General features: G+C 37.3%; 1 protein-coding gene across 5 annotated transcripts in view; it reads right to left on the reverse strand.

The window, feature by feature from the left end:
- Positions 1-420: 420 nt before the first annotated feature.
- Positions 421-13,080, reverse strand: part of LOC143860431 (protein VAC14 homolog) — a 98,693-nt gene continuing 86,033 nt past the window's right edge. The window contains exons 12-13 of one of the 5 annotated variants that reach the window (XR_013239709.1): positions 6,751-6,918; positions 421-641 (exon numbers count right to left, since the gene is read on the reverse strand). Coding sequence is in view for 3 of the 5 variants with exons in the window: in XM_077371073.1 (XP_077227188.1) it covers positions 1,428-1,449 (22 nt within the window). In the remaining 2 variants the exon portion in view is untranslated. Of the gene's footprint in view, positions 642-1,392; positions 1,450-6,750; positions 6,932-8,211; positions 8,429-13,080 lie in introns of those variants that run through there. The other 4 variants (XR_013239710.1, XM_077371073.1, XM_077371076.1 and 1 more) reach the window with 4 other exon arrangements.

Raw genomic sequence — 13,080 nt, forward strand, 5'->3', positions numbered from 1 at the left:
AGTTCCGTGAAGGTCCCGGGAACATGGAAAATATTGCCGTTAGAGTTCTAAAAGTTGCAAAGTATTACGATTTTACCCCTGTAACAGCTAGTTTTGATTTTAACTTAAGAAAAAGATTTTCCAATATATCTAAGGCCTATACAAACATTTGCAAACCTTCTTTGCCTTGAATCTCTCTCTCTCCACCTCATTTGTGCGTTGATCTTGATTAAACCCTTTTTAGAGTGGATTAAGCTTTACTTGTAATCTTCTTTGAAATAATTTTTGTGTGAGCTTCAACTTGTAATGTAATGACCCGGACTTGGGCAAATTTTTAGACAAAATAATTTGTTTTTTGCGAAATCCCAAAACCTGAATCGCTACCCCAAAAGGGAAACAAGCTGACTAACCAATTTTATCTTATGAGGAAAATTCACCAAATAAAATGAACAAATCTTATACCATTATGAAATTTATGGTCAATTACAATATTAAAATCCAATACTAAAAATACCATTGAATTTAAAATAAAGCTGAACTGCAGCTCAAACTAAAACACCATAACTGAATATAGCTCGACACTCTAACCAGCTCCCAATCTCGTGACATTTATAGTGTGTATTTCTGCATGACAAAAGCTCCATCGCTAACACCTAGAGAACCTGTGGGTGGTGACGAAGTCATCAACAAGCTGAACAAGATCCCTTAATAGCTCGCAAAGTAAGAGCCACTAAATGAGATTGCATTATGAAATTATTTCTTATGATTTAAAGGGTTAGCATAAGCAAAACAACCACTCATTAAAATAAAGATAAAAATAGAACTAGAAATAGAAATAGAAATAGGGACCAGACTTAAAAATGCAAAGATGCAAGCATACAACAATTAAAAAGCATGAGGCTACCCCAAGACCATACAGCATTTCTAACCCCCCTTTCATTTATTTTCTTTTTCCGTTATTTCTCATTTCATGGCATTTATATGCCGCCGTTGATCTTGACCATCTAGGCCCCCACCCATATTTAGGTGTAACCTAGGTAGGATTTCATCGGTCATCCTGTCTACCAGGTCCACCTGAATGCATTGCCGGCCCAATGTCGTACGCTCTCCTCGGGGTGGCTTTTGGCATCTCGCCCAAGGTTGGCTCTAAGGGGGTCTCCCATGGGCCTCCCTCCCATAGTATCCTATATGTGAATGCATGATTTTATACGTACCTCTTTCCCTCTCTGTCATGAGGGATTTTTCTTTTACTTTCCCCTGCATGGTTAGTGTACTACCATATTTTCAATAATTTATCAAAACAGAGCTTGCTATCCAGTTTAGCCATTTAGAAAAGAATCTAATCATACGAAATGCAATCATAATAATAAGACCATTTATGTAACTGTTACCATGAAAGCCACTATCACTTGCCTTGAATTTTCGAGGGTGAATTAAGATGAAAAGCTCTATGTATCAATCACGAAGTGAAGTCTGTAGATATTATATGTCAAGGTGTCAGTTAGATTGGTCAAGGCTAAAAGTTTCTCTTTATTTTAATTCGTTCGTCTCAAACCTTTCGTTTTTACTTAATAAATCTACTTCTAAACTATTCCTAACACTTAAATCTAAGTATAACCTTTTACCTTAAAAGATGTCTTTCTTAATTATATCATATTTATATCTTTTTCTCTATCAGGCTCATCAAAACTTTAAATTTATAAATCTTAGGTACTGATTTTTCTAAAGATTAAACATAAAATTCATCATGTGACACATAAGGTTTATTTCTAACAAAAAAAATCTTGATATGATTCATTATCATATATAAATGCAATATTCTTATTATAAATAATTATACACTATATATATCACATATAAAGGGCTGATTTTTAAGAAATCATGTTAATAATCTGAAATGTATCTACATAGGGCTGTTTTTATAAAAACGGTAAGTGCATTACATTAAACACATCACAAGCTATGTTTTTCCCTAAAATTCATACTCTATTATCATCTAAAAACATATGAAGGGCTATTTTCCTTAAAACCAATTGGTATATTGCATCAAAACACACGTAAAATGCTGATTTTTAATGAAGTAGTTGATATATCGTATAGATTTAATACACATAAATCTGATTTTTCAAAAACCATGATTAAAACAAATATCCACTCCTTTTAGGTGCTGCTTTTTAGTTAAAAACAGCACTCTAAGGCTTATAAATTGTGTATATAATGCGGGTGCTTAAGAGGGAAGAAGAAGAAAAATAGAAATAAAAAACACAACAAGAGAAAAAGAAGAAAATGGGAGCAATGCTCAACCCAATTGATATTCCATCAATTACATGTTTATCAACATCAAAATCCCCTCTAAAGATGGTTTCTAACTCTTTAAATAAAAGAAAACCAAAGCAAATTCGTTCAAGCTCCTCCACTAGCTAGCTTAGGGACTAACATAACATTAATTGTATTGAAACTCACTAACTTTGACTGTTTTGGGAACCCACACACACAGTTCACAAAAACTGCCATAACTTTCTACCTTCTTGTCCAATTTTCAAGCACCAATACTTGTTGGAAAGATCTCAAAGAGACCTACAACTTTGTAGTTTACCACATTTCATAATTCTTCCATTTAGAAGCTCAAAAATCAGGTTCAAAACGGGCCAATAACATTAATGAGGGATTGCACCTTGGAACTCCACCAAAATCACCTAGGCATGACATGGCTACCATGTTGGCACTGCATCATTATCTCCGGGTGAGAAAGAACTAGCCCACGAGTTCTCATCAAGCTCTACCTAATAAGTTGTCAAGTCTTTAACATTGAAGTTGGGTGAGTATTAATATTTGGAGGGAGCTCAACCTTGAATGCATTATCCCCAATTTTCTTAAGCACTTGAAAAGGGGCATCCACACGATCTTGAAATTTGCTAAACTTCCTTGGTTCAAGAAAACTCGCTCTTGAACCTTGAAGTATCGAAGAATGATCATCAATTGAGACTTCCAAAGATCAAACTCCGCTTCATAATCTCCATGAAGAAGTGATAACTTGTCTAGATTTTGAACATGTTTGAATATATAAACATCAACTGTGAGCTTCAATGTAGGATCGAATAAAAATGGATCGATGTAATTGGATGAAAAAATCGATGTAATATTTTTCCATTCACCCATCACTTCAATATCCATCGGTTCACCTAATATGCAATCGGATCCAATTTCTTTGGTGATGAATTCATTGAATTGCCGTTCAAGTCCTCGTACTCCTCATTAGTTTCAACAAGTAGACCATTGAATTTACCATTATCATTGGTCTCTTGATCAAATTCGTTCTTAGAAAGAAAAAAGTTACTCTCATACCCTTTCTTCAACCATGCAATCCGATACGGCTTTGGATGTTGTTCGGTTTTGAGCTTGTGTTTGTTCACCATTTTATGAGATACGATGTTCTCACAACTCCCACCATCGATCACAATGGAGCAAACATTGTCATGAGATTTGCATCGAGTCTTGAAAATATCGGAACGAAGCCAATCATCATCGGATTCAACCTTTGGTGTAGCAAGTGCTCTTTGGATCACCAACTTTCTCCTTCTTCGGGTTCGATTTCTTCATTTTGTATGCCATCTTCCTCATCATGTATGGGTTGATTTGAATAGTCAATAAGATCCTCATCATATATGGGCTGATTTGAATCATCAACAAAATTATCATCATTTTCTTCATCACCGAAGGCAACTACTTGCCTCTTTGGACAATTTTTGAAACGATGGACAACTTGATCACACTTGAAACAAGCATTTGAATTGTTGGGACGATTGGGCTGATTTCCAACTTGATGTGTAGGGGCTGATTTTGTAGAATTTTTGTTGAAATATTCGGACCTTGACTTTGTACCTCCACCATGTGAAGATTCACCTTTGGAAGAATGATAGAAACTACGAACATCCACATACTTTTTAGCACCACGACGAGAAAGCTTAGCCTCCACCTTCAAGGCTAGTTGATAAGCATCATTGACGCTCAATGATTGCTGCATTTCCACCTCATCACGAATGAAAAACTTCAAACCATCAACATACCTTGCCATAAGTTGATCTTTACCGTCTTGAATATCATTACGAGTCATGAGTTTGTAGAATTCTTCGGTGTAGTCCAACACACTCTTGGATTCTTGGCGTAGGTTGTTGAATTGACAAAAGATAATTTGGGAAAAATCCAAAGGAATAAATTTCTCCTTAAGCCATGACTTCATTTTCTCCCAAGATGAGATCTTATGCTTTCCTTTGCGGATTCTCATCTCTTGAACCTTATCCCACCATGTCGAAGCGTAGCCACAAGCTTCACACATTGGCTTTCAGGTGTCTCCTTGTAATCAAAGAACTTCTCAATGGCACTAAGCCATTCAAGAAACTCTTCGGGTTGTAGACGACCATGGAACTTCGGCAAGTTGTAGACACCCCATTTTGACCGGACCCAAGTTCGCGTCGTTTGGGCAAAACCTCGTCAGATTAGTGAATTGAGATCAAAATTTGAACCCTGAGGTAGTTTAGGGTCCCACCGAGGTCCGCGTAAAGTTTCGGCAAGATCTGCCGAGAAATGGCAAATAGGACGAGCCGAGGAAGAGGGGTGGTATGAATGTATAAGGGGGGGTGAGTTATCTGCAGAGTGGAATATCCAGGTGAGAAGCGGGGTGAATTATCCGCAATAGGGGGGGTGTCCGAAGCTAGGGGGTGCATAATCTCGTCTGGGCCGTGGCTGATTCGCACGCGCAGCAAAATTCGTGCGCCCACTAACTGTAGTAGTGCCGATATCGGTAGCTTTTCTTTTAATATAAAATAGAGAGAGAGAAAATGAGTGGAGGAGAATCATTTCCGTTTTAAAATCTGAGAAAAGAGAGAGAGAGAGAGAGAGAGAGAGCTCGCCGACCTTCACTTTCTCCGCAATCAATGCCGGAATCCGGCAATTAGGTTTTTCTTCGATCGATTTCTCTGTTCTTCTTTTTCTCTATTCTTACTTTTAATCTCAAAATTTGGTTTCAAAAGCTTTTTAAATCATAAAACCCTAATCCTCTGGATTTCTTCTCCGATCAAAATCCGATCAATTTTCCGACGGGAATTTGTTTTCATTCCTTTAGTTTTTCTTCCCTTTGCTCTTAGCCCTAACCTTGAACCCTAACTCCTTCTCAAACCCTAGATCCATGACCTTATCGCTTAGATCTGTGGCTTATAGCTGAGATTTGTGACAGAGTGAGAGGAAGGATGTTCTAATTCTAATTTTTCTCTTCTTCATCTTCTTCTTCTCCGATCTGCCATAGATTCCGACCCTATTTTGGTTGATTTCTTCTCTCAATTTTATATTGATCTCATTCTATTGCTTTGTTTTCTTCATCTTCTCTGGTGAAATTATGTTTCACAGGTTATTTTCTTCTTTCCTTGGCCTACCTCTGGTTTAAAAATTCTAGATCTGAATTAGAGCGAGATCTAGGTCTTTCTTTCATTTTTCGTTTCCAAGTAGAGAGAGAGAAGGAGATCTGGTCGAGAAATGAAAGAGATCTGAGAAAGGAATCAGATCTGAGAGAGATAGAAGACAAGAAGGAGATTCGAAGAAGAAAGGAGGTAATCTTATGAAATACTCAAGAGGGGGGGTGAATTGATTTTAACACTAAATTAGCCCTTTTTAAAATTACCTATGAACCCTAATTGGAATTTTTCTTCACTTAATTAAATATTTGGTTAGTGCAAATATAATTGAAAGCAAAATGAAATGCCAAACCAAAAACAACAATGAAAGTGCAAGACAAGAAAGAACACACCGATGTATAGTGGTTCGGGCAAAGCCCTACTCCACTCTTCTTAAGATCGTCCTTAAGGATTTCCACTATTGGAGACCTCCACGATGCCCGGCTCCGAGGCGGTTACACTTCCAAGGGATATTAAATGAGGATGCCCTTACACCTTTACAAAGACTCTCCTTCTCCGCCGAGTTCTAAGCGGTTGCTCTCTAGGGTATTAAAAAGAAAGGATGCCCTAGCCACCTATACAAGATATGGAAGAGAATAGCTTGGCTTCTTCTTGAAAGCTTGATGCTCTTTGTAGACCCTTGATTGCTCTTCAATGAAGGTAGTTGCAAGTGAAAGCTCTAAGTATCCCAACTCAATGGATTCTCAAGTTCAAGGCAAGTTTGGGAAGAAAACAAAATATCAAGCACAAATGGATTGCAAGTTTTCTTTGATGCTCAAGTAAGTTTTCAAAATGATCAAGAGAGAGGAAAAAATCCTCTAGATGTTGTATTTATAATCCCTCAAGAGAATATGACCGTTTGGGGGTGGAAATATCAAATTTCACAAATTAATTCAAATCCCAACGGCTATATTCTTACCTGTCGCGAGGTTCTCGGAGTTCCGAGAACCATTCTCGGAGTTCCGAGAGAACGGCCAGATGAAATAAAATTTCTACTGGACCATTTCTCGGAGTTCCGAGAAAATGTCCAGAAGCTACTGGACCTTTTCTCGGAGTTCCGAGGGAACTCTCGGAGTTCCGAGCTCGGAGTTCCGAGAAGCCTAAAAATCAGCATATTTTGAGTTTTTATTGCTTGTTTGATTTTTGGCTTTTGGAACTCAACTCCTATGATAATTTTGGAATGTTTATGAGGGTCCCAACATGTTGGTCCACCACATAATCATTCACTAAACCTTTAAAGATCTTTAGGTGTTCTTTGAAAAACCATTTTGAAAACACTTTGCCTTGACTTGAAAATCTAAAGAGAAGGGATGTACAATGATACCTATGCAACCTTCAATTCCTCTTTAGCTTTGGTCTTCAATTGATCTTCCATCTTTGTATGCTTGCTTGAGTGATGATTGTGAGCTCCACTTAGCTCCTTTGACTCTTGTTGGGTATATCTTCAAGCATGACCATGTTGTGTGTTGATTTCTTCAATGATCAATCCTATCTTAAACACAACACTTCAAAGCAAATTGATTAGTATTCAAAAACACAATAAATTATGTTTAGAATCATCAAAACAAGATTGGAGAGTAGACCCTTGGGCTTACATCTTATTTTTTATTTTTGTTTATAATAAAGGTATGCTAAGAAATGTTTATCAGATGTCCTCTTGATTTGTAATCTTAGTGGTGTTGTGGTTTACTGGCTGTGAAAATGTTTTGGCTTAATTACTTTCTAAATCATGATTTCAATTCATCTGACCTTTCTAAGTTTTATTGTTTTCATCGCGTTTCTGGTAGATCTGAAAATTATAATGTTGCATGGATGATCCATTGTTTGATTTGATCTTTTGGTAGAATAATTAGATAAGTCAAGAGGTAACTTTGTAAGTCTGTAGCATGTTATACTTCCATGGATGGATATTGTGTTGGTTGAAAAGAAGGATGAATAGATGGGAAATGTTAATATGAAGTGCTGATTCTCATGAGTTGTCCTCTCGCGTGGATAAGTTCATTCGTTTCATAAGGACCTCTATTTGCACTCTAAATTTGGATGCTATTAAATTTCTGGTTATGGCTGTTTAAATAGAGTTTTAACATTTTTCTTTTACACCACTTGTTTGTATGCATGTAACCATTCTGTGAATTCCCTTTGTGATATTAGATGGGAATTGATCTTTGTGATTCTTATTAAGATCGTCAAGGAATATCCGATTCTCAGATTTTATGAACAGTTTGTTTTGAATCATGATTTTCCCAAATATCTTTGCTAACAAGTTTGCTACACTGTAGGTACATATAAGTGTGTGTGTGCCTATATGAGTGTTCTCACTAAGATGAAATTGTACAGATGTCGTTTGCCTGCCTTGTTTTGATTTCACAAATGTATAGATTGAAAATCTTGTTGTAAATGCTCTCTGCAGTTTTCAAAGTTATGGATACTTTTATTTTAGCCCCATGATTATCTATGTGAGTTAGTTATTGAGGTTCTCATATTTTGTTATGTGTAAGGGGATAGAATAAATCAGTATGAATACAGAGACTTGATAATAAAGGTAGCATTTTCAAAATACTATGTATAGGTCCCTTTTGTGCATAGTTTGGCTATTGAAACGTTGATGATAGTTAAAAATGTTAATGATATTATTTCAATCAGTTTCAGTAGTTGGGCTTCAAATAGTACATGGATGTGAAAAAAAGTTGTTATGAAAATTAAAATTTGAGTACAATAGTGTAGGGTAAATTTTAACCAAAAAAAAAAACTGTCCAAGTGTTTTATGGTGTTCTGATATACGTACCTCATCATTCTAATAAGGATCTCTGTATTTTAAGTTCAGTTTAAAATACCATATGTTGTAATTTCACACAGGATTCAGCCCATGGTTAGCTCCCTGTTTTGGCACAATGTGAGCCCATGGTTCAGCCACTGGCAGCACAATTCTGTCCATGATTTAACCCCAGTTTTGTGCACATTTTGAGCGTATGGTTTAGTCACTGCTAGTGCAAATCAGCCCCCTGTTTTGAACAGTTTCAACCCGCAAATCAGCCCCTGTTTGGAACACTTCAGCCCCTATTGTATACATGTTCATGCACATATGAATGAATACATGTGATTATGAAAATACATATGGCTGTGGGGAATACATGTACGAATGTGGCTGTGAGAGTGTACATGCATGTGTGTAATTGTGCGGAGTCTTTTGCATATTCTGTGTGAACTCTGGAATGACCACTATGTATGGTAATACTGTTGTAAATGTTAGGTGTTAAAATTTCATGGTTACCCTTTGAATTCATTCTCCAAAACTTATAGATGCTCAATTACAGGTTATGGCTCTCTGTGTTTACTTGAATCATATTTCTAAAAAGAATATTCAAAAGCTCATTTGCCTAAACAGCTGTTGGTTTGAGTGTGCACTTTATATTTTATTTGAACAATTCTCACGAAGCATGTTTTATATGCTAGGTAAGCACTACGTTATGATCAAGAAATGAGTGTATCTAGGCTCATGTTGAAAATTGTATTTTGATGTGGGGCTGATGGGCATATACATTGGTTTTGCATATTTTAAATATAGGATTGTAATGAGGAGGTTGATCCTTACAATGTGCATAAGTAGCATCCCCCCTTTTATTTCATTTACTCTATAAGGAATAATTTCAGTACGATTGTGCAGGATTGGAAAATGAATAAATTCTACCAGGTTTCCCATTTTTCTGTTCCATTTAGAATTGGTAAATAGGTTATTCTTTAAGTGTGGTGTTATTATTATTTTTTATTTTTTTTAAGTTTCTAGCCTTTAAGGTGATAGAGATAGCATTTGAGTTGTATCGGCTTTGGTTTGGGCTTTTCATCTTAGTTCCGTTTTAATTGATAATAGTGAGTGTTTATTGGATCGAGGGCAATGATGGCGATAGTCAGAGCCTCCCCTTTAGAGAGACAATTTATGTCTCTATAGAGCTAGCCCAGCCTCAGGGAACTGGCTTAGTCCAAGTAGTGTTCTCCTCTCTATTTAGTAGACTTCTCTAGTCTTTTAGAAACCATTAGATGATAGTTTCTCTTCCTCATTTAGGAGACCATTGTGGTCTTATTAGCGAGTTCCATTCTAGGAGACACGCTTTGTCTCGCTAGGCAGCTCTCCTCTGATAGAAAGCCTCGTTGCTTAGAGCCCGCCTTTTCCCAATGGAGGCATACAGTGCTTCATTTATAGAACCTCCCTAGTTTGTCTATCTTTTGAGCTAAAAGACATGCTATGTCTTATTTGTCCCCCTTTATAGAGTGTTAGAAAGTCTTTGACTCATTTATCATTTTTAGTGGTAGTATTAGAGAGTCTTTGACTCATTCCTCCTTTAAGTTGTAGTATTAAAGAACCTTTGGCTCACTCGTCCTTTGGATGGCATTGTTAGAGAGTCTTTGATCCACTCGTCCTTTGATAGCGGTATTAGAGAGTCTTTGATTCATTTCCCCCTTTTCTATAGTTGTTTTCAGGAGCTTCTCCTTAGTGTTGGCATCACTCTTGTTTGTTAGGGACTAGTACAGTGTCATTAGAGCTTTACCTTTTGGGATTTTAGATCGTTGTCTTTATCCTTGATCATTAGTTTACCTTGGTTAGGGGTTTCCCCTATTTGCCCTAGGGTTTGGCCCTAAGGTTTTGCTTCGTATGTTCCCTCCGGTCTTTGACCAAAAGGGTGAAATCAAAATTTTAAAATCCAAAAACATGTTAAAACATATAAAACTCAAAAACATTAGAAATTTAAAACATAAAAAACATAAAAAAAAATATCAAAAGCCTTAAATCTTTTGAAGTGTTGAGTTTTGTAGCGTAGTAGGAAAGTTTCTTTTCGCCCTACGTTGGCTTGATCCTCTTCCACGAGGTACGTAGTGCAGCTTTGAATCTTCATCCCAAGTCCATTTGTAAATAAATGCTTTAACCTTTTTTCTTCAAAACCTTGTTTTTAACAAGATCTTCCTTTAGAGTTAGGAGTTTGTCCTAGATAGAGAGTTTTAGAGTTAGGAGTTCGTCTTTGATTTGTTGTGTGCTTCTTTGTGTTTGTTTTAGAGTTAGGGGTTTGTCCTAGAGTTATAGGAGCGCCTCCGTCCGGTCAGTGGGTGATTCACATCGCCGACTGATGACTAGAATAGGATGCGTTAGTCAACCCTTTGTTTTCCTTAGGAAATACAGCCTGGTTACACATAGGTTGTAGGAACCACCTGCATTAGCTTAGGGCTAACCTGCATTTAGTTAGGGCATATAGGGTATCCTAAAATCTACAATTCACTGAAATTTAAATAATCGTAGAAGAAGCTTTAAGAACTAGTCCGGTCTTTTAGATCGAGTCTAAGATAGAAGTCTCGGTGTCTTAGGCATCATAGTTTAGAATATGTACGAAGAACTACGTTGCCTTGATTCTCGTGGAGGCGGGGATACGTAGGCTTCTTTGGATGAACATCAGACCATCCGAGGACTCGGGCTAAATCGTTTAGAGTCTTAGGATTTGTTATTTTGTTATGTTGTGTGTTTTGCTATGTTTTCTTACTTTCATGCGTAGACCTTATACCTTTAGCTATAGCATGCATGTGTTTGCCCACCAGAACTTAGCCAGTAGGCATGTTACACATAACCTAGCAATGTTTAGGTGACACGCTTCTTTCATTTATGTTGTGTATGCTTATTATTTCATCCCCGAGTCATGCATGATTAGTTAGACGTCCACTCGGGGATATTTGTTCCCATTTCACATGATTTTCGCCCAAAACTCTTGAGGTTAATAATAAATGGCATAAGAGACCAAGTGTTCGCACTCGGGCGAATTGGGGGTGCTCTTCGGACCTTCTCCATTCGTCACCAGGCACGAGCCTATTTATATTTCTGGTTATCCATTGCACAAAGGATTTGATTTTAGGGTTCCATGGTATATCCATGGATGACGACTTTGAGTTTATTTTAGGTATGTCTTGGTTTCGAGCCTTTCTTTTTATATCGCCACTCGTGCTATGCTATGAGGGTGGCATCCGTTTTGAGAGTTCCTTAGTAGAGCTCTCCTTCACACGTGGATGATCCAGAGGGTGTTAGGGACTCGTTCTCCCACAGTCCTCGGATCGGGGTCCACAGGTTGGCGACTCTGCTGGGGAGTTCTTGAAACATTGCCTAACTCTATAAAAATGTCATTTTTACCAACTTTGGAGAATTTTGAGCTAAAATAATTTTAAATGGGAATTCTATTGTTAGAATCCAGGGGCACCAGATAGGTGCATAATTAAAACAAGGGATTCACACACTGCACATCATATGTTATCATATTGTTTATTCTTTACTTTTTCATTGTTTTTCATTATTCTTGGGTCTACGAAGATAGATACAGTGCGTACCAGACTGGGAAGTCATTACCCTGACGGAACTGTTGTATCTATTTCCAAGCTATGCGCCGGTGCTGCAGCCGTAGACATTGGGCGTACTTTTGTCTACAGCAGCCGATGAGCAATGAGGCATACTATGTATAACATGGGGCGTACTTGTGTTATACATGTTAAGTATGGTTCATACGCATAGTACCCGATAGATTGAGTCCAGAGCCCTACTTTGTTTTATATATTATGTATATACTTACCGACCTAGTGAAATCCAACTAGGAAGTACCCGTGTTTATATAAGTATATTGCATTCATATAGGGTCGAACGTGTGTTGCTTACACATGTAGAGCCTAGAGTTAGAAGCTTTGTCCTACTTGTAGACTAGAGTAGCTCATTTTACATGGCTACAGCATGGTCCTAGTACAACCATTAGTCAGTCTTGAGTCCAGATTTTATTGACTCAACTAGATTAGAATTAGGGCTGGTACCCCTGGTTAGGACTTGTGTGTATGTATATATACCTATATATACTAATTATATATATTAAGGTCATCCTCTTAGTTAGAGTTCCTTATTCGATTCAATCGGTTATATCCATTCCATATTCAGATCTAGATCTAGTCAGTGGCTTTTGATTGCCTTGGCCAAGTTTAGTCCTTGATCTGTTGATTATAGGGTTTGACCCGTTGTTATATGTTCTCACCTTTACTCAGTCCTTCAGTTGATCACCTTTCTCTGGTAACCATTATTCATATACCTTTGATTGAGTTATGGGGATCCCTTATATAGCTGTTATGCTGCCGGATTTTATCCAGAATATTTTGAGCATAACCGCTATCTCTTAGAGTTAGGAGAACCATGAGTTTACCTTACCTTGACTTTCTTGTCTAGCGTCGTTATGCTACCGGATTTTATCCAGAATATTTTTTAGCATGACCGCTATTTCTTGAGTTAGTTAAACCATGAGTTTACCTTACCTTGACTTTCTTGTTTAGCCGTTATGCTGCTGAATTTTTCGCAACACATTTTGAGCATGACTGCTATTCTTTAGAGTCAGTTTACTTAGTCTCGACCTTGACTTCCTCGTATAGCCGTTATGCTGCTGGATTTTATCCAAAACATGTTGAGCATGATTGCTATCCTTTGGAGTAAGTTTACCTTGTTTTGATCCCCATGTATAGCTTTGATTAGTTTAGGACCCACTTTTAGTGAGAGCTTCCGATTTGATCAGTTGTATTTGTATATTTCTAGTTTCACTAGGATAATGGCCTGTACATATTTTTCTCGTGGTCACAATTTATTTGTTACCCTGTG

This window comes from Tasmannia lanceolata, unplaced genomic scaffold, assembly GCF_043159265.1.
Source record: "Tasmannia lanceolata isolate RefF3 unplaced genomic scaffold, GAP_Taslan_0.1 ptg000037l, whole genome shotgun sequence".
Taxonomy (NCBI): Eukaryota; Viridiplantae; Streptophyta; class Magnoliopsida; order Canellales; family Winteraceae; genus Tasmannia; species Tasmannia lanceolata.